The following is a 22,173-nucleotide window of genomic DNA, read 5'->3' on the forward strand; positions in this document are numbered from 1 at the left end:
TACTACAGCATAAGGGCAGTGGGTCAACCATAGGCTTCACTCTGAGTGACTGCATTCTGCCCTTTCACAAAGAGCACATCTAAACAAAAAGTACTTTCCTTCGGTGCCAAGGACCACTATTGTAATGTGTTTCTTTTGACACCAGAAATGTTTTATAAAAAAACATGAAAGAACAAGCCAAAATGCTGATAGTCCACGCCAGATGTAGTGACTTTGCCATTGATTGTTTGGGCTTGACCATGCACAGGTGCTCTCATGAGGGCACCGCACAGGCTTGAATGCTCACTTACCGGCTGAGAAGCACAGGCCAGTGTGTTCACCTGGTATGGGTTTTCCTGGGTGCAGCCCTTGACCAGATATAGCTATGATAATTATTATCTGTTTGGGTTGTTGAGTTCCATCTTCTAATCACCTTGACCACCACATTGCTTATGAAGGGACCCTGCGGCGTGGCCTTCACCACCAGCTGTTTTATCCTTTTTTCTACTTGGCCTCTTCCATGAATGTTATTCTTTTTCTTATTACATTTTCCTCTAAGGTTGCACAACAGTTCTCTCAGTGGAAATGTGCACATCCACCTAGAAAGAAGTAGTCCTCTACAAAGTGCCAGGACTGGTGGACCATCCTCTGCTTTTATATCGTGTTTTTTATTTATTTGTTTTTGTGTGACATTCACACCTTAACTTTATCTGCAAACATATACACGCCAAGTTTAGACGGCGGCGTTTTACTTATACTCGTTTGGGTGATACAAATGTTTGCAAAACAAGAAATAACAAAAAAATTGCAGGCTTAGTAAGACCAGACCTATTGGCGTTGGCAGTGCTTGTCTGGTATTGTGTTATGTTCTTTCTTAATGGTGCTGATTTGCTGTCTGTCCCCCACAGGTCCAGCGTTTGAAACAAGCTCTGCAGGAGAGCCAGGCTGAGAAGGAGACCGCCGAGCTGGACAAGGAGCTGCTCACGCAGCGCCTTCAGAACCTGAGCCAAGAGATAGACTCGAAGAAACGCTCCCAGGATGACCGCCTGCGGCAGGCTAAAGGATGGGAGGTGAGTACTGGCATCACTGGAGGGCTTCAGTGTTATCAAGGGGTTCCCTCTGCAGACGTATGGTTGACCTGGCCTACAGGGCAATCAAGCTGTACTGGTTGTGCTGGTCTTGCAGATCAGTGTGTGAGCTGTTTTTAGCAGTTTTGGGCCTATTTTTACTTTTTATTTCCCATATATTACCATTTTTTTTCTCTGTATGATCCGCTTATGTGAGTCACTTTTATTTTGGCGCCGGGGCATATTTTTTGTCCCAGTCTGACTCTGTGCACCCTGTGCGTAATGGCGGATGAGCGTTGTCCCACTCGTCGGAGTCAGTCAAATAAAAATAAGATGATAATGAATCAATATCATTTTATTTTCTATTAGTGACTGACATGCATGCCGGGCCGGGCCATGCCTGGCAGTTGGTGGGGACTTAGAAGTGCGCATGTATGTTTGGCCGGCCGTCCGAGGCTGGCCAAACATACATGCGCACTTCAATTTCTACAACCCTGCTGTGTTCACAACCGGGTTGGAGAAAGGCAGCAGGCTACACAGCAGTGTCTGAGCGGGAGAGCAGGCCCCTGAGACCAATCCTGGAGCTGCTGTACTAGCAGGAGAGCAGCACCAGGTTTCGCTGAGCCGCCTCTGCCTTCTCAGAGACTGCTGGGAGAGCTCGGAGGCGGCCATCGGCGTTGGAGGCTGCAGCGAAAGGTACGTTTCTAATCATTTGTACCCCCTTCCACCCCTTCGTGTTATGGTCCACTGGTGCACATGGGAGCCAAGCAATTGTGCTACAACTTTGAAAGCCTGTTGGTGCTGTTGTTGAAATGAGATAAAATTGCACTGAATTGTCCTTGAAATAGTCTGCTTGTTTTCCTCTTTAAATTAATAGTAATCTGTTTGAATGAAAACAGCTTTCTTCCATGCCGTGGTTGCTCGTATTGTGTGCAATGTAAAGTTGTGTGCCTAGGCGAGTGTGGGAGAATGTTCTTCAAAGAACAGTGCAGGAACAGTTGGATTTCTATTTGCAATATTAAAGAACAAAATATCTTTCAATGTGGTGGAGGGCGGGCAGAGAAAAATATCTGAGACGGCTCCCCCAACTGCCTTTTTCTGATAGATACATCTGCCGTGTGGATTCCTCACCTTGTGAATATCCCCTTGCGTCAGCAACATTCGGAAATTCTTTTCGTAGCCTCGCGCCGACGTGGACTAGGACGTCATAGAGACACGACCTCGCTCGCGACTCCGCTGACGTCACCCACGCCTACAATAGGCCCACGCCGGCGTGATGACATCAGTTCCCTTTTTTCCGCGTCGTCGACGCTAACTGTTTCGGGATACTCTGTAGCTTATAGTATGTTGTTACTTTATTTCCTCGATTCTCCATTCTCTGACCTTTTTGCTCTGTTGTCATGTCGACAAAGAAAACAGGGTTTAAACCTTGTAGAGAGTGTGGGAAGATGATGTCCGTTACGGACCCTCACCAAGACTGCATCTGGTGCTTGAGTTCGGATCACGACGTTGATGGGTGTTCATCATGTCAGAAGATGAATCCGAAGGCTCTTCGAGAAAGAGAATCAAAACTTCTTGTGGCTAAGCTAAAGGCGAGTAAAGTTAAAAGATCCTCGAAGCACTCGAAGAGATCGAAGTCGAGATCCAGGTCGAGATCTCGAGAGGCGTCGGCCTCGAAGTCTTCGTCTGATCACGCTTCCGGTTCTCGTAAGAAGCATAAGAAAAGGAGGCATGAATCTCGTCATCATTCAGGTGATAAGTCTGGTTCTAGATCGAAGTCTCCCAAGAGGATGAAATCGAAGGTAATTCCTCCGCAAGTGTCGGTTCAAGAAGGTGAGGCTTCGCCTTCGGAGTCGATGGTCCATTCTCCGACTCCAGTTCCGGATCCGACTCCGGCTTCGTCTCCGACTCCGGCTTCGTCTCCGACTCCATCTCCGGCTCCAGGTGACACCGATGGAGTTCCTATTGAGGAGGAAACTTCGAATCCTGTTGTGGAAACAGATTCTAACCTGCCTCGAGATCAGCCTGAGCATCCACCATTCCCGACTCCAGGTCAGGACCCCTCTGCGTTTTTGAACGCAATGTATGGTGTTTTCTCAAGATCGTGGTACCCCTCTGGAGCACCTTCAGGTCCCATGGGTCCTATGGCTTTTAATTTGGGTGTTCCTCACTCATATGCTCCGGCACCTTTCATGCCGTATATGCCAGCCCCGACCCCGCTGTGGCAGTACCAGGCTCCACCGAGGTCGACGCCGATGCCGATATCGACGCCGGCTCGGCCAAAGTCGACGACTCCGGCTCCGACGTCGCCGGCTCCTAGCAAATCTATGGAACAACCTTCCAAGCCCTCTGATTCGATTCCGAAGTCGGCTCCGGCGCCGTCGGATTCGGCGCTGGATTCGACTGCACTTCGAGTTAAAATGAGGTCTCGAAGAGAAGCTCAACGTCTTCTTGATGAACAGAGAATTGGTGAATCTTCTTCTGAAGTGGAGGAAGGTGAGCTGGAGGGGAGTTATTTTGAGGACCTAGCAGAGGCGAGTGGTCTCGAATTTTCCCCAGAGTGGTCTTTACCTTCAGGACCTGATGCACCCTCCAGGGATGTTCAACCATATCATGTTGTCATGAAGAAGGCAGCAGGACTTTTGGGTTTGACTTTGCCTACTGTCGAATTTAAGTCAAATTTACTGACTGAGGTCCTTCATTCTCCAAATTCGGCAGTGGAACCTTTACTGCCATTTAATGATGCTTTAAAGGAGCCCATTATGGAGGTATGGAAGAAACCTTTTTCTGCTCCTGCAGTTTCAAAAAGTGTGGCTAGGAGGTATAGAGTGGCTCCTGAGGATCCTGCTTTCTTGTCTTCTCATCCTTCTCCTGAGAGTTTGTTAATTCAGGCCGCTTGTTCTAAAAAGTCAGTTGGTGCTTTTCCGCAGGTGCCTGGCGACAAAGAGGCCAAGAAACAGGATCAAGTTGCAAAAAAGACTTTTTCTTCAGCTAGTATGGCATTGAAGTCTTCTAATGCCACTTGCCTTGTGGGTAGATATATTCATGCTCTTATGGACTCTATGCGTTCATTAATCCCTAAGGTTCCTGAGGATAACAGAAAAGACTTTGAGGAAGCTTTGTCTGATTCTCAAGCGGCAGCCTGTCAGGTCATTCAAAGTGGGCTTGATACTACGGATTCTGTGGCAAGGATCATGGGCACGGCGGTTGCCACGAGGCGTTCAGCCTGGTTGAAGTCGTCTGATTTTTCAGCTGATGTGCAGTCTGCTCTATTGGATTTACCTTTCGATGGTGAGGGGCTCTTTGGAAGGAAAGCAGACACTGCCTTGGAGAGATTCAAGGACAGCAGAGCAACTGCTAGATCTCTTGGCCTTCAGGTCAGAGGTTCTACGACCAGGAAATTTAGAGGGTTTGGCCGCTCTTCCTTTCGTTCATATAGACAAGGTCAGCAGCAGCAGCAACAACAACAGCAGCAGCAGAATACCTTGTATAGGTCATACAGGGGAAAACAGAGGGCACGTCCTCGAGGGCGTCAAGCCTCCTCCTCTTCTGCCTCTTCCAACCCCCCAGCCACAGAAAAGCAGCCCTAGATCCGCCATTCAGGATCATGTAGGCCCAGTGGGGGGTCAGCTTACCCACTTTCTACGAGATTGGGAATCGGTTACATCAGATCTTTGGGTTCTCAATCTCGTAGAAAATGGGTATGCCCTTCCCTTTCGGGAATTCCCTCCCAATTACCCTCCTTGCCAGGGGTATTGCTCAGAGGAACATCTGTTACTCCTTCAGGAGGAAGTCCAAACTCTATTGAGAAAAGGTGCGATAGAGGTGGTCCCAGAGCAGGAAAGGGGTCAGGGATGCTACTCCCGGTATTTCCTGATTCCCAAGAAGGATGGCAGACTTGGTCCAATCCTGGATCTCAGGATCTTGAATTTTTATCTGAAGCAGGAGAAATTCAAGATGCTCACCCTTGCTCAGGTTCTCCAGGCGCTGCTAGAAGAAGACTGGATGGTGTCACTCGACTTGCAGGATGCGTATTTTCATATTCCAATCCTGAAGTCGCACAGGAGGTATCTCCGTTTTACGGTGGGATCGCAGCATTACCAGTTTGCGGTCCTTCCGTTTGGACTTACTACTGCGCCTCGGGTCTTCACCAAGGTGATGGCAGTGGTGGTGGCGCATCTCAGAAGATCAGGGATTCCTGTATTCCCGTATCTGGACGACTGGCTGATCAAAGCACAGTCGTCAGAGACTGTGCTTCATCATCTGCGAGAGACAACCCAGTTGTTGTACAGGTTGGGTTTTTCGATAAACGTACCCAAATCTCACCTGGTGCCCTCCCAGCGCAACCTGTTCATAGGTGCTGTACTGGACACAACTGTATGTCGTGCATTCCCTCCCCCTCAAAGGATTCGCGACATACAGGAAATGATTCCTTTATTTTACAATGGAGCGGTCGTTCCAGTCCTGAAGGTCCTTCGCATGCTCGGTCTGATGGCTTCTTGCATTCTGTTGGTCAACCATGCACGCTGGCACATGAGGGCACTCCAGTGGTGCCTCCGCAGGCAGTGGTATCAGCACAACGGAGATCTCAGGGAGTCTGTGAGGATCTCCAGAGAAGCTGCGGCGGATCTGTCTTGGTGGAGCGTGGAAGGCAATCTGTCTCAAGGGAAGCCTTTTCAGCTGTCTCCATCGGTGGCCACAGTGATTACGGATGCATCCACTCTAGGGTGGGGTGCTCATCTGGGGGATCTGGAGGTCAAGGGCCTTTGGTCTCCAGAGGAAAGGTTGCTTCACATCAACCTTCTAGAGTTGCGGGCGATTCGTTTAGCGCTCAAGGCCTTCCTCCCTTCCCTTCGCGGTCGTTGGGTCCAAGTCCTGACGGACAACACGACCGCGATGTGGTACATCAACAAGCAGGGAGTAGTGGGGTCGCAGTGTCTCTGCAGAGAGGCTCTGCGTCTCTGGTCCTGGGTTCAGGACCATCAGATTTGTCTGATGGCAAATCATCTGGCCGGGGTTCTGAACGTTCGTGCAGACAGTCTCATTCGGCAGTTCTCTGCCGACCACGAGTGGAGGCTCCATCCGGAGGTGGTTCGCGACATCTTTCAGATGTGGGGGGGTCCTCGGGTGGACCTGTTCGCCACTCGCGAGAATGCTCATTGCCTGTCGTTCTGCAGTCTCCAGTTTCCGATGCAAGGAGCCTTGGGGGATGCGTTTCAGTTGAGTTGGGGAAATCAACTCCTTTACGCGTTTCCTCCCATACCTTTGATTCCTCGAGTTCTGAGGAAGATTCACCAAGACCGGGCCCAAGTGATATTGGTCGCCCCGGATTGGCCAAGAAGGGTGTGGTATACAGATCTTCTCCACCTCTCCTCTCACCCGCCGCTCCGTCTCCCTCTCAGGGCAGATCTCCTCTCTCAGATGGAGGGGCAGGTTCTACACCACCACCACCTCCAGACTTTACACCTTCATGCCTGGAGATTGAACGGGGCAACCTGATTTCCTTTTCTCTCCCGCCTGACGTTGTGGATGTCATCTTGTCAGCCAGGCGTAACTCCACTAAGTCCATTTATTCTTATAGATGGTCGAAATTTGTCACGTGGTGTGGGGAAAAGTCTATTGACCCTTTGAGAGCCCATTTGTCTGATGTTCTCCTGTTTGCCCTTTCTCTGGCTCAGCAGGGGCTTGCTGTTGCCACTGTGAAGGGTTATCTTTCTGCGCTGTCGGCTTTTATCTGTTTGCCTGACCAGCCTTCTCTTTTTAAATCTCCTATAGTTTTAAGGTTTTTGAAGTGCCTTACTAATAAGTTCCCTCCTACCCCTTTTATTGTGCCTCAGTGGGATTTGAATCTAGTTTTGACATTTTTAATGGGTGCTCCTTTTGAGCCTCTTCACAAGTGTCCCATGAGGCTTCTTACCCTTAAAACGGTCTTCCTCGTTGCAATAACCTCGGCAAGGAGGGTTAGTGAGCTTCAAGCTCTTAGTTACAAGCCCCCTTTCTTGACCATTCATGCTGATCGAATGGTTCTCAGGACCAGGGCTGCTTTTCTGCCTAAGGTGGTAACTCCCTTCCATCTAGGACAGTCTATTACCCTACCTGCCTTCTATCCTCCCCCTCACCCTTCTAAGGAGGAAGAGAGATTGCACCGTCTGGACCCTAAGAGGGCGGTGTCCTTTTACTTGGACAGATCCAAGGACTTTCGTTTGGAAGACCAGCTCTTCATTGGGTTTGCTGGCTGCAAGAAAGGAAGAGCGGTCCATAAAAGAACCTTGTGAAGATGGATAGTCCTCTGCATAAAGATCTGCTACTCTTTGGCCGGTAAGGAACCACCAGAGGGTATAAGGGCTCATTCTACAAGGGCTAAGTCATCAACCTCTGCGTTGGCTAGAGGTGTGCCTGTTGAGGATATTTGTAGAGCGGCAACTTGGTCTTCCCTCCACACTTTCGCGAAGCATTACTGCTTGGATTCCGAGGTGAGGAGGGACGGTCATTTTGCGCGTTCTGTCCTTCAGGATTTCCTGGTTTAGAAGAGTGGACACCCTCCTCCGCGAGTGGGGACTGCTGTGGGACTCTATTCACAAGGTGAGGAATCCACACGGCAGATGTATCTATCAGAAGAACAAGTTACTTACCTTCGGTAACGCTTTTTCTGGTAGATACTATATCTGCCTGTGGATTCCTCACTGACCCACCCGCCTCCCCGTTGTCCACTCTTCTATACCAGTGTTACTGTAATGTAATGTATTTATAGTTTATCAGGGAATGTTTCAATAGCTTTCCTGCTTTTGCTTCACACTGTGCGTTTTACCTTTACTATTGTGTACTGTGTATACTGTATGCATTTCTACTGTCATTGGTCCGTCCGTGTGCCTCGATGGCACGGAAAAAAGGGCGGAACTGATGTCATCACGCCGGTGTGGGCCTATTGTAGGCGTCGGTGACGTCAGCGGAGTCGCGAGCGAGGTCGTGTCTCTATGACATCCTAGTCCACGTCGGCGCGAGGCTACGAAAAGAATTTCCGAATGTTGCTGATGCAAGGGGATATTCACAAGGTGAGGGATCCACAGGCAGATATAGTATCTACCAGAAAAAGCGTTACCGAAGGTAAGTAACTTGTTCTTTGCTGCTTTTATTTCCGGCGACCTTTGTCACGTTGTGTCGGGGTTCCCAAGCCCCAGCAAGTCCCATAGTGAGACCTGGCGCTCCGAGGTAGCCATGGGAGCAACAACGTCATACAGAAGTAACCTGGTTATCTGACTGGAGCACATCAGCATCAGTGGTACCCAGGAGGAGACGAGCAGATACTGTCCGGTAACACGCGTGCTCCCCAGACCCCAAAGAAGGCGTCACTGCCCCCCTTTAAAGAAGGTCAGGATTTCATCTCCAACGTATTGTCCTCTACTAGGATTATTAATGGAGTCGTCCATCGCAGGCGAAAGGGACAACTGCATTCTACATGTAAAAAAAGCTGCAAGTTACTAGGCTAAAGAAAGAAAAAATATAAAATGGCATGGGTGGTAGAGCTAGAATGCTTGCAGGCTGCATCAAGTTCACTAACATAAAAGCGAAGAGGCCGCTGCCGGGGTGTATGACAGCACACTTCACAAGCGGAGGAGCCACCACAGCAGCGACCCTAGAAGACCCTCCATTGGCTGAGACGCGGAGACTTTCTATGGAGGTGATACACTCGACTCCCTCTGCTTGATGGCAGGGCCATTACCTAAGAGCAGAATGTTCTAAGTGAATTATTACATTCAAGATGGAATTTTTCTCTGCATTCCAAAAACCTACTGACTGCTACTACAAACCATGGGAGTCTGTAGAAGATCTTCTGTGGGTGGGTGTTTTCCTGACCCTAAACGCACCTATTGCTATCTTTTAGCCGCTCTGGTACCCTGCAAAGCTCGAAAGTGATTGGATGTACACGCTCGGAATCTGCTGTGGCTGTGGAAGGCGCTGTGGTGTCACAAGTGGAAGGGGCCATTAACCATGCGAAACGGCCTTAATGTAGGGCTTTGAAAAGGGAAGTCTTACACTAGTGCACATTAGCTTTTTTTATGGAGTGTTCTCAGGCTGCGTGGGGAGAATATCCAAGGCGTGCAGTCTATAAAATAGGCCAGTTCTGTGGGACGCCTTCACCAGCGAATAGCTTACTTGTATATGTCAATGCTCTTAGCTACTAGTAATACATCACGCACCCGTGGCGTAAACCTCACTCGCATTCCGCAAAAATGTATATCCTTTCCACTTCACTAACTGACTGAAATGTTGAACTAGGTGGTTAGATATTCTGGGGTCAAGGGTGACCTGTGCTAGACCGAGAGATAGAGAGCTTCCATCTCTGTTGTAACACAGCACCGGAGTAGTTCCCTCGCCTGCCACCAGGTGGCAGAAGTTCCCAAGAATTGCTACATTGCCTAACGGGCTGAGAATATAAGAGAATAACTTCGGTTTCTCTATTTAAATGACCACACTCTCTCTCGCACGGTGTAGTTTGAGACCCTGACAACATATATAAGTGTGTTACTTGAGCTGCTCGTCTCAGGGGTGTAGTCACTAGAATTACCACCCGACATATGCTCTGAATCATAGAATATAAGCAGTTGGGGGGATGGGGGGGGGATGACTGCTCACACGTTCTCTGAATCTGTTCTTGTGGGTGTGGTGTTGCGTTCAGATTTTGTCACTGATCTGCTTTTTATTAACATTGTTTTGGGAAGTTCGAGAATGCAGTTTGGAAAGTAATAGGTGCCTGTACCGAAGATGTGTTTGTCTGTAAAACGTCAGCTATTGTGTGTAACGAATACCTTTGCATGTGTGCTTCGTGTGCAGGACAAGGTAAAGCGCCTGGAGGTGGAGCTGGAAGAAGAGAAGAGCACGGTGGAGCTTTTAACCGACCGGATTAACAGGAGTAGAGACCAGGTAATGAACTCTTCATCCTCTCACTGAGCGGTGTTTGTCTCAGCATTGAGTGAGGATGCAGACACCTGCTCTGCCCCATAGAAAATCACTGCATAGGTTTATTGCCAGGATATTGCAACCGAGCTAGCTACTAATAGGAGTGACAGAATTACACAGTGACATGGGTAGTGATTGTGGTGAGCGGTTAATTGAAACACAACAGACCATGTATGTAGGCTCATATTAACCCATCTCTTAAGTGCTTATGGTTAGGTCTGGGCTGAGTTCACGGAGTTCTGCAGTAACAATAAAACTCTGCCACGCTCCACGGAGTTCTGCAAGCGGAGGAGTGAGGTAAGTCGCGCAACTTGCACTGATTTTTAGCACTGAGCATTTGTCCTGCGCAGTAAAATCAGCGCAGACGACACCACGTGCAGCTCAAGTGGGCGGAGCTTCATTTTACTGCTCAAGAAGGTGTTCTATTTGAGCAGCAGCTTCCTCAACGCAAGCGGCAGGTTTTCAATGTGAGCGGTAACTACCTGCCTCGACTGCCCGTGTTAAGAAATCTCGCCTGGAGGTGGTCTAGCATTGAATTTTCCCCACCCGCGCTTGCCTACTTAACAGTGGCCAGCCACGAGAGGGGGAAAAACTCTGTGCCGCAATGCAGAGTTTTTTGGAACTCCTTGCTCAGCGCAGAGTGAGAAGAACTCAACAAGCAGAGTTTGCTGTCCAGGCCTACTTATGGTATGAGGAGGAAGAGGAATACTACTGTCTTCTTCTTTTGAAACTCCTCTTCCCTAAGCAGAAGCAAAGCTTCTGGTATTTTTTCAGCCCCCCGGCTGATCTCTAAATTCAAACTTGGATCCGCACTGGCTTCTGCCTCATACCTTCACTGTGTTCACATTTTGGTGTACTGGGACTTAACCAGAATCCAGGCCCATTCCTGGGTCCAGCCTTTCATCGATGGCCCTTTGGTAACTTGTGTCCCTTCCTTGTGGCGTGCTGTGATTTGTGGGACTTGTTCACCTTTCCGAGTGCAGTGGTTGCTCTCTGGACTTATTTAACAACCTTCAAGATTTTCCCATTTTCGCAGCTGATGAACACAAATATCCCATTTATCTGGAACGATTCTCCTGTACTCTTCTAAAAATGCAAAGCTCCTTTACAGAAGCTGCTTGGGATAGTTACGCCCTTGCTTGATTTACGCCTGAAGAAGTGGAGTGGTTATGTAATTTCAGACCAGTTTAGTGAAATTTAATTTAACTCCGTCAGTTTGGAGGCAGAGCATGCTGAGTTTTACTAATGGTGGGAACTGTATCAGGCACAGCTTCATCAAGCTTTATTGGCAGCCTACACCGTCTCCGTAAAATGCTTCCAGCACTTCAGTCCCTGTAATTTTCTACAGCGTGACTTGCTCCTGTTCTCCGTAGATGACATGATGAGCACAATTATTGCTGACTTGTAATTGCTTTCATGCTTCAACTACTCATTTTAATGTTTGTTGTTTGACTACAGCTTCACAAGCTCCCTGGAGATCTCAAATTATGTATTAGTAGATACAATTATATAATAATAGTACAACATTTTTTGGAGACTCTTATTTCATTTGGTCCCAATTACGTTAGCGTTTAAGTGGCCTGGCTAGCCACACCTCCCCGTGACCATGTTAATATTCCTGCTGCGTATACAGCTCTACCAAATGGGTTATAATTTAAGACCTGCCGTGAATTTATTTATTTATTTATTTATTTATTTATTCAAAGTTTTATATAGCGCGAACAGGATCCTTACAGATATCAGAGCGCTTCACAAAGACAGGGTAGGGGCAGTAGAGATAATGGGAACAGTATAATAGTCAATAACATGGTAATAACATGGATAATAAAAACATACATAAAACCAATCCAAATACAATCAATTAAGGAAGTAATATAGGACAGCACAAGTCATTGATCCCACTACAGAGGTGTTTAGGAGGATCAGTAAACCAACGTGTATCCGGTCTTGGTCGGTAGTAAGAGAGTAGCGTAGTAATGCCCCCAACAAGTAGCGTATAGTGCCAAGGGATAGGGTGAGCAGTGACATGAACCAATGCAGAGTCTCTGAACCAACCTCTATGACGATCAGGAGATCTTGGCCAGAAGGATTGTTTTCACCTCTTTCTTGAAGAGTGCAGTGGAGGAGATCAGCCTTGTTTCAGGCGGGAGCGCATTCCAGATCCTGGGTGCCATTCCTGAGAAGGAGCGCTTGTAAGTTTTCACTTTCCGGAATCTACGAGGTTTCAGGAGTAGATTTTTTGTACTCCTATTGGATCTCGAACCTCCTGATATAGACAGCTTTTGGGCGAGGTAGTTGGGTGCCTTGTGGTGTACGGCCGCGTGTGTCATCACTGCAATTTTTAGCTGTATTCTGGCTTCAAAAGGCAGCCATTTTAGAGACTTTAAGTCTGGGGATATGTGCGAATGCTTTCTAGATCCAGTAATGAGTCTTGCGGCAGCGTTCAGGGAGGCTCTTAAGGGTGCTGTTGTGGATAGCGGGAGACCGCTGAGGGCCGCAATTCCATAGTCTATTCGAGGGATGACTAAAGCCTGTACAGCCGTTTGGAAGTCTTTGGCCGGGAGGAAAGGTTTAATTTTCCTCAGCGTGTTAATTTGGAAATTAGCTGCTTTTGTGGCATTGCTGACGTGCTGCTGCATGTTGAGCCTGGCGTCGAGTGTGATGCCTAGGGATTTCGCCGAGTCCACGATGGTAGGTTGGACATTGAGTGCTGTTAGGTTGTTGAGCCAGGTCTGGGTGGTGGAGATTTTCGCCGGAGGTGAGATGAGTAGGAACTCAGTTTTCAGGGCATTTAGTTTGAGGTGATTAACGGCCAGCCAGGATTGGGTGTTGATAAGCGTGGAGTTCAGATGTTTGATATCTTCCGGGGATTGTAACTTTAGATAGAGTTGTGTGTCATCAGCGTACATATGAAATTGAACATTGGATGCTTGAAGCAAGGTGGCGAGCGGTTCCATAACGAGGTTGAACAGTGTGGGGGAGAGGGAGGATCCTTGTGGGACACCTAGATCTGCAGGCACAGGTGTAGATAGCACATTGTCGATCTTGAACCTCTGAGACCGGTTGTGAAGGAAGGACGAAAACCACTTGAGAACAGTTCCCGATAGCCCCATTCTAGTACTTAGCAGCTCCAGCAAATTCTCATGCTTGACCGTGTCAAATGCTGAGGAGAGGTCAAGAAGGATGAGGAGGCAGGACTCATTGCGGTCCAGAATTTGGAGGGCATCATCAATTATGTGTGTCATTGCTGTTTCCGTGCTATGTTTCGCTCTGAAGCCTGATTGATGAGGGTTGAGGAGGTCAAATTGATCAATGTGTTTTGTTAGTTGGAGTTGGACACATTTCTCCAGCAGTTTGGCCAGGGTGGGGATATTGGTGATGGGCCGATAGTTGTTTAGGTCAGCCGGATCAGCTGTAGGTTTCTTGAGTATAGGCGTGACTTGCCCCACCTTAAGGGAGTCTGGAATGTGGCCTTGTTGCAGAGAGCTGTTGATGATCTTGGTCCAGAGAGGGAGGAGCAAGGGGATAAAGTCTTTTACAGCATTAGCAGGTAGAGGGTCTGAGAGGTGATTAGAGGGCTTCAAGGTGTAGAGCAGTTTGTGAATTGCTTCTTCCGAGTAGGTATCGAAGTGCTGCCAGGAGGCCTTGTTTTTAGGTTGAGTGTCTGCCATTCTGGTGTGGTTGGGGTATCTGCTTACATCCAAGATGAGGTCATTTCTTATGTTGTCAGTCTTTAGTTTAAAGAAAGCAGAGAAGGCTTCACAGTGTGGGGTGTCATTTGTTGTGCTGTTTGATTGAGTGGGTTGTGCCTTTGTTTGAGTCTTGATAAGCTCGAACAGCTTTCTTGGCCTGTTCTTCGCTTGGTCCAACTGGCGGCTGAAGAAATCCGACTTTGTGCGCTTTATTTTCCTAAAGTAGGCATTTCTCTTGTTCTTAAGCTTTCTGAGATGCAGTGCTGAGGGATCCGATCTCCAGGTGCGCTCTGCCATTCGCATATTACGCCTTTCGTCATTGAGACTATCATCATACCAGGGGTTAGACATTTTGGTGGAGACTCTCTTCAGTTGCAGAGGGGCGACTTCATTGACTATTGTATTCATAGAGTCAAGGTAGTGGTCAGTCAGTGATTGAACATCTGAGGCCCCTGAAGGGGGAAGGAGGAGGTTGCCGATGTGGGGAGGTAGGGTAGAGGGGTTGAGATTCTTCAAATCCCTTTTCCATGTTTTGGTTTTGATTGGTTGAGTAGGGTTAGGTTTAACTTTTTCGTTGATAAAGAAGGTGATAATGTGGTGATCTGACCAATCGCAGGGTAGAATCGCCTCTAGTTGAATAGCGTTCTCTTTGGCAATGATGAGATCGAGTATCGCGCCTTTGTCGTGTGTTGGTTTATCGCAAAGTTGGGTGAGGTCAAGCGAATTGAGGAAAGTTTTTAGACTATTCACCACGGTATCTTTCTGATCGTTCCAGTGGAGATTGAAGTCACCCAGGTAGACTTGAGTGGTCTGCCGACCGGCATTGGAGGTGATCAGGTCCATGAATTGTTGGGTGAATATGAGATTGTCACCAGGCGGGTGATAGATGAGATGTAAGGCACAGACTTGTTTGCCCTCACTGGTGATGTCGAGGCAGAGTAGTTCACAGGAGGAAAGGGGGGGGGAGGTGACTTGAGTAACGGAGAGATTGCTCCTAAAAATGCATGCAATTCCCCCGCCCATCTTGCCAGGAGACCTGTCCAGCCTATTGATGTGATAGTTGGGGGGGACTAGTATGTCCATAATCGGGGTAGAGGCTTCAGTGAGCCACGTTTCTGTTAGAATGGCTAAGTCCAGATCCCTTTCTGAGACGAGATCCGCGATGTCGGAGGAATGTCTCTGGGCCGATCTGCAGTTTAATAGGATGCATTTGAGTTTGGGAGAGAGAAGGGTGGACGAGCTTTCTAGTGTGAGGGGAACTTTTCTGAGGTTGTTAGGGACGGAGCCTCTGTTGTTGAGTGTTGGGAGCCTTAGAGGGTTTGTAAGAATTGTGGGTATGGGGATGTGTGAGTTGGAAAAGTCTTTTACCGGACCTGGGCCATAAGAGCGCAGGAGAGAGCATAGGTCGCGGTCCGACAAGGGGTTGAGAACACGACGGGGGCGGCGGGAATTATTGCGAACGGGGATAGTAGTCCATTGATGGTGTCGTCGGGGGCGAGGGTATGTAGGGAGGGTGCGTCGTTTGTAGGGTAGTGGGATGGTGGGAGGTAGACTGGGCTGTGAGGAGAGAAGGTCTTTGATTGTGTGGATGTCTTTTTTGATTTGTAAGATTTCCTCTTTGACTTGTTGGAGGGTGGATAAAGTTAGGTCAGGAGGGACATTGGGGAGGGCGTTGGTGGAGAGAGCCGTTGGTGAGTGGTTGAGTAGTGTGCTGGGGAGCAGGCAGGGTATCAGGGGGGGGGGTATACTAGCGTTGTTGCGGGGTTCCGCGGTGCTACTGAGTGGGATGGTATTCACGGTGTGACCGTGTTTGTGGGCGAGGGGTGTGGGTGATGTAGGTGAGACAGGCGGTGGGTGGGAATCATAGGTAGTGACTTCAGTGGGAGACGGTGCCGGTGAGTAGAAGAGTGAGTGAAGGCTGAGGACAGTGGGGGAGACCGGAGGGTAGTGAGGGCTGAGAATAGGAGGTGGGAGAGCGGGGGATGCTAAGGTAAGGGAGGAGGTATGTTCAGTATCTTTTGTTGGGAGGGGGATAGAGTTGTGAGTGGGAGTGGGGAGGGAGCAGGGAAGGGAGAGGTGTCTGCCGCGGGGGGGATGGGTGGATAAACTCCGAGTGATGGTGTGTGCAGATGTAGGCGTGTTGTGAGTGGGAGTTGTTGTGTCAGGTGTGAGAGACTCGTGGGTGGGAGTAGGGAGGGAGATGTGGAGGGGGAGGTGTCTGTCATGGGGGGGATGGGAGGGGGGGGTGGATAAACTTTGGGCGGTGGCTTGTCCAGATGGTGGTGTGTTGTGGGCGGGGGATGTTCTGTCCGGGGGGGGAGGGATGGAGGGGGAATGGGTGGGGATAAGAAGGGTCATGTTAGAGGGGCTGCTAGTATGTGCGGTGGCGTTATTTGTGACTGTCCAAGGGGAGTGGTGGGCGTTAGCAGCAGGTGGGCCATTTACTGGGGTGTTAGGGGTAGAGGTGTAGTAGGTGATGGCTGCGACGTCAGGGGTGGAAGTGCTGGCGGAGTTCTGAGTGGGGGTCCGCCGCTTGGAGAGGTGCTCTTTGAACTTGGGGAACAGGTTGTCTAGTAGTTCCAGATTCTTGTCCTTGGATTGGATTAGGACAATCCCGGTATTGTATATAGTAATGGTAGACCTGCCAGGGAAGAGGTGGGAAGGTGTGATGGTGAGAGTTAGGCCATGAGCTGTTTTCCTGGTGGTGGAGACTGTGAGTAGGGATAGGAAAGTTTTTCTCCATTGGGCTCTGCGTGAGGTGTGGAAGATAATGTCAGTGTTCAGGGCTCCATTGCCCGGTGAGAAGTAAGTGTCGGCAAAGGGTGTTTCAGGGTGCGCCCTCAAGAAGTTGTGTTTAAAACGTTTAGTGGCATTTTTGGAGAGCGGAATGGAGGGGTAGTTAATTCTAAACGTGTGCTTGCCGTTAAGCTCCATATTAGAGAGGTTGTGGTGTTAGGAGTAGGAGATAGGACGATAGTACAAGCTGTCAGCCGCTAGTTACAGGGCCAAGGAAGACACTAGTGAGTGTCGCTAGTGATAGCCTATAATATAAATAATATATTGGAATAAAAATAAAATACCTATGCAGGTAGTAAAATACCTGAATCGAAAGTGACAGTAGTGAGTAGTCAAAAATATGTGAGGTACATGTGTCAGTAACAAAATACAATTGCAAACAAAAGTCAAATGCAGAAAAGGTATTCACATTCTGTGCATTACAAGTGATCAAGATAAGATAAAGCTAGGAGTGTAATACTGCAATAATAGGCAGACAATCTTTCATATATGAGGTAGCAATCTGCGCGATACATATGTTCAAAATATAGGTAGACGTATAATACTACAATAATAGGCAGACATTCTTTCACACTAGTCTAAAATACTAAAGTCCAACAGACTAGTCTAAAATGGCCGCCACATAGTTCAGATCGAGACAGTAGTCCTCTGTTTGTTGCAGTGCCGGCAGGGGAGATAGAGATGCAGTCCTCTGTCTACTGCTGTTACTTTAGCACAGGGAAGAGATAGCATTTTCTGTTTAAGCAAGCAAAGCTCAAGGCTAGCTTAGAGGAATTCTTATCTCTGTGTGGGGGAGTTAAGCAGAGGGGCCACGTGGACAACAGAGGTACGGGGTACGGGGGATTTATTGCTACAGTTTTATGGTCCCAGCCATCTTGAACAAAGGAGTTAGATTTTTCTTAAAAAGAGAACAGGCGGGTGGGGGAAGTAAATACCTTAAGTTTCTGTGCGCCTGTAAATATTTCCAGTAGAGTTTTACAGAGACACTGCTTTAGTCCATGAGAAGTATGTACTGTATGTCCTTGTTCTCACATCGGGGCTCCCAGCCTGTATTATCCTGAAAAGCGGCTCAGCAGTTTGCCAGGTATCCACCGGTGTCGATGGGGGCAGGCTTCGGTCTTCTGTCCCCCCTGCAGCTCCTGCAAGACTCCCGGATCTCTTCACTCGTTTGCACTGCTAAAAGCTTCCGGGTATTGTTTTGCCACTTTCCCATTAAGAGTTCTGATTCTTCGAAACACCATATCGAGCTCCTTTATCATATCCACCAGGGTCCGATTAGATTCAAGAATCTCTCATTCATTTACTGGATTCTTCCATTGGAAAGGTTATTAAGATTCAGTAGCATCTCATTAGTCTTTTAAAACCTATCCAGCATGTGTTCCCGGGCCAATATTATGGCATTGACATCTTCAGAGTTCACCATGCTTAGCATTCTCCCGCAAAATACATCGTGTGACCAGGCATTTCCCCTCCACTAAACTTTAGTCATTTTGATCTCGCATCATTCTCCGGTGGGGGGGGGGGGGGCGGCGAGTACTCCGTAAACACACACAGCGACCGCCGTGACCGCCACACCGTCCTCCTGGTGCAGCGGTGTCGGGACTTCGGGACTTCCCGCCGCCTTCTGGGATCCCTGGGCAGGCAGCGGGACTCAGATGCCTGGGATGTAACGGCGACCGCGGGCATGCACCGGGCAGTCCACTGCAGACGGTGTTCGCAGGCTCAGCGGGACTCAGATGTCCTGTCAATCCATTAGTGTGGCGATGTCATGTCTTCCTCCCGCAGTCCCGTCTGGGGTCCCCGGACAGTCAGTGCAGGCGGTGAACGCAGGCAGACAGCGGGGATCAGACGTCCGGGATGTGCCGCCGCCACCGCAGGCAGGCACCGGGCAGTCCACTGCAGACGGAGCCCGCAGGCAGACAGCGGGTATCAGGAATCAGATGACCGGGCAGTTCACTGCAGGCGGCAATCGCAGGCACCTCCTGTGGCACCACCGCTTAGCTCCAGCCGTCCCTGTCTCCACCGTTGCTCCGCCGAGGCTGCAGGGGTCTCAGTCGTCCAGGTTGCAGGTATGCGATTTGCATCAAAATTACCAGTTACTTTTGACTCCAGTTACTCGTTAATCCAGTTACTTCTTTACGGCCATTTGCATGCTTTCCTCGCTGATGGTGGTGCGTGCTATCACATGGCATAAGTGCGTGTGGAATTTGTGAAGAGTTTTCATAAACATAATTTCATAATCAGACTGTTACTTCCTTGGTTTTTTGCCAGCTTCCAACAAATACCTATACTTCTTTTTCTATATGTGTGATGCTAGCAACACCTACCATGAATATTGGACTTGAAAAATGGCTTGACATGCACAAATGATGGATGCATGTACAATGTGCTTAATCGATAGGCAGCTTCAGACTATGAAGTGGGCTATATTATGATATCTAACACTCTTGGGAGGTAAAGCATAATGTTTAGTTGCTGAGAATAATGTGGTTCAATAGAGTTCTCAAGAAATTCAGTTCCACAGGACAAGGCTTTCTACCCTTTAATTGGTCCATCATCACTTTATTCACCTTGCCAATTTTGTGGATTTCTAAGTTTCTAACTTGGCGACCTCCAATCTTAGTCTCCAGTAGCGCAACCCTTTCTTTGAGTTTATCAAACCTTCAAGTTGTGCTGTTGTTACAATTCTAGTGGAATAATCATACAACAAAGTATTGTGCTGTTCTGTTGGAGGTGTAATACTTCATTGGTATTTCGAATCTAGTGAAAGGTCAGACAGAGGAAGCATCCTTATCGAATACACAAGCCCTCACCCAACGAAGTGGCATGCGTCATCATGGGGCCGTGTTCCTCCCTGGGCGGGCGCTGCAACGCCCAGCGGGCCCCAACAAGTGGGCTCTTTGCCGGAAATCTTTTTCCTTACCCACAACTGCTTTAGGAAAGCATTTGCCCTGCACCAAGCTTGAGAGAGGGATGGAAAAAAGAGTGGTAGATTGGGAATAGGTGACATTTAAATTGGCTATGGGTTATAAAAAATAAATTCTTCATTAATGCTGAGAACTTATGCCAAAATTAAAAACAAACATGGAACCCAAAAGGATATCCATGAATCCCTGGTTCACGAAAGCTCAACATGTTTCTTGTCTCAATCTGCTCACAAGGAGTCAATGGCAATTCACCAGGGCCAATTATCGGTACCCTAATCTATCTAGTTGGGAGTGCTGGTCCTATAAGTTCTGATTCCTATATTCCGATAATGGATGCTTCTTCGTGCAGCGTATATATAAGGACCCCCTGCTATTTATACCTATTCCTAGGGCAGGGAAAATACAATTGTAAACAACAATACCCAGTCAATAAATCTTCTAAATAACATTGTGACATAATTGTATCTTGATGCCAAAACAGGGGAAGTGATCACTACTGAATAGTATAAAAAGACTGTTCTTATTGCAAAATATTTAAAAAGAATTAAATTCTGATATGCTCGATTCTGTCTGAAAGATTACATGACAACGGTTAAAAACAAGAAGAAACTAGGTATTAGCTCCATCGAATGAAAGTCTCATACTGCTCAATTACAAACTGATATTAGGATCATGTCTATTACAGTATTAATGGAAAGGATGTCAAGATAATTCAGAATTCATAGAATTGGAAAATCATTTGTGCAATAAAGTTTTCATCAAACAATTATAAATGTTTCAGTCGTTAACACAAATAAACAATATACAAAATAATCAAAGAAAAAATATATTAGGGAAACCTATATGTTCAGAAAAGCAAGCGGATTTGATCATGGATGGATCCTGTTGTGTCGTTTCTATGCGCGTTTCGGCAACTACAGCGCCTTCATCAGGAAAGCCACAATTAATGCGTTCTAAAAACAAAAGTGAACACTTAGCCTAAAATGTCCTATTAAAAACAAAGCTCCCCAATGTGTTGAAAAAGAAGGAAATGGAAGTGAATAGCAGAGCCACATAACCTGGTCCATCACCAAGATGTAAATAAAAATTCAAAGAATGCATAAATAATTAATGCATTGTGACACTGCCTAGTTTGACAATGAAAATAGACTGATATTACCAGTTATTGCTGGGAATGTAGAACATAGTGTCTTTATTTTTGTTGGCAGGATGTTAATAGTATCAACTGGCAGGGAAAGTATTTGTGACTTTATTTGAACATGTCCCGCATGTTTTAATATGCCTTTTTTCATGGCAGATGGATCAGCTGCGAGCAGAACTCATGCAGGAGCGATCGGGGAAGCAGGATCTGGAGTTAGATAAAATCTCATTAGAGAGACAGGTAAGTGGGTCTGTCTACTGTATGAAATTAAATTCTTTTTTCATTTTTACTAACGTGCACTAGTTTATTTAAAAAAGGAGACATAAACACCTCTGCAGTGTTGATGTAGAGCAAGAACGGTGAATAGTATCCAAAATTAAGTTTACAGAAGAGAGCGTAACTTCTCCACACCTGTGTGAGTGGAGGGCAGGCTTTGCGAAGGGAAGAGGATACAGTGATAGCTTGTCAGTTGTTAGCTCACAATGTTCTTGAAAGTTTAGCTTACCTTGATTCAGTATCCAACGTTGAAAAATATTCCAGATTAGACTGGAACAATGCTAAATACATTGCAACATTGGTAATGTATGCTCTGACCTACTTCATTTCATTGTGTTACAGTGGGGACAGCATTCCTGCCTTGTGACTTGAGAAGTGCTATCTGAGAGCCACCCCAGGCCGCGCCCGCTACTCTTCTGCTCTGCGTAGGATGAGGGCTCCCATTTCCTTTCTTCTCCCTTCTGGGTCCCGTGGGCGGCCTGGCCTGTCTGTCTGCTCGTATTTTTTTATATTTAGTAAAATTTGCATATTTCAAATCCTTCCCTGTAGTTGCTTAATATAGTCAATGTACAATTACAAATTCAGTCTCTTTAGCCAATGACAATGCAGCCTATTATGCTTCACAGTGTCCGACAGCCGCACCACAAGCATTTTCCTCTCTTTTCGTGCTTGCCACCCATCCCGTTACCCATTTAGTTGCATTAGAGAGGCAGGATCCCACCATCTATGTATGTAAATGAGAACATTTGACAAATCGTCTTATTTTTTATAACTGATGAAAACATTGCACTTTAAGTATGCTTTTGCCTGTATTCCTTTCGGGACAGTTCGCTTTGACACTGGTGCAGGCTGCAGCCAGCCACGTAACATTTATAGCCTGTCCTGTTCTGGGCAGATCACTATTTTCTTTGACGTTCTGATGAAGTGTGCCATTAGTGGCTTGTTTAAAACCATATACCAGGATAAGGAAAAGCCTTGATTTTACTAACCTACAAATGAAAGACCAGTTCTAAGCCATCTGCTGTTGGTTCCTTTTGAATGCTGAGTCTATTTCATTGTCCTTATTACTCATAGTATCTTGGGCATCCCTACATGAATACAATACTAAACATTAATGTTTCACCAGAAATGAAAGACCCCAACTTTTTAAAAATAATTAAGATAATTGGTCTAGTTGTCTACCTGCTGCTTCACCATTTAATGTTCTATAGAAGGCACAAATTGAGGTGGAAGAGCTTGCTTAGCCCAGGTGATTTTGATGGATAAGTAATACCTTGGTTTGTTCTTTTTGAAACATTTGGCTTGAGAAACATGCTGAGATCGATCTTGAAATCCCA

General features: G+C 47.3%; 1 protein-coding gene across 3 annotated transcripts in view; it reads left to right on the forward strand.

The window, feature by feature from the left end:
- CGN (cingulin) overlaps window positions 1-22,173 on the forward strand; it is a 222,679-nt gene that overhangs the window by 178,089 nt on the left and 22,417 nt on the right. For all 3 annotated transcript variants that reach the window (XM_078671006.1, XM_078671007.1, XM_078671008.1), the window contains exons 15-17: window positions 888-1,049; window positions 9,879-9,968; window positions 20,717-20,800. In XM_078671006.1, coding sequence (XP_078527132.1) covers window positions 888-1,049; window positions 9,879-9,968; window positions 20,717-20,800 — 336 coding nt within the window. The remainder of the gene's footprint in view (window positions 1-887; window positions 1,050-9,878; window positions 9,969-20,716; window positions 20,801-22,173) is intronic.

The sequence above is a fragment of the Lissotriton helveticus genome, chromosome 12, assembly GCF_964261635.1.
Source record: "Lissotriton helveticus chromosome 12, aLisHel1.1, whole genome shotgun sequence".
NCBI lineage: Eukaryota > Metazoa > Chordata > Amphibia > Caudata > Salamandridae > Lissotriton > Lissotriton helveticus.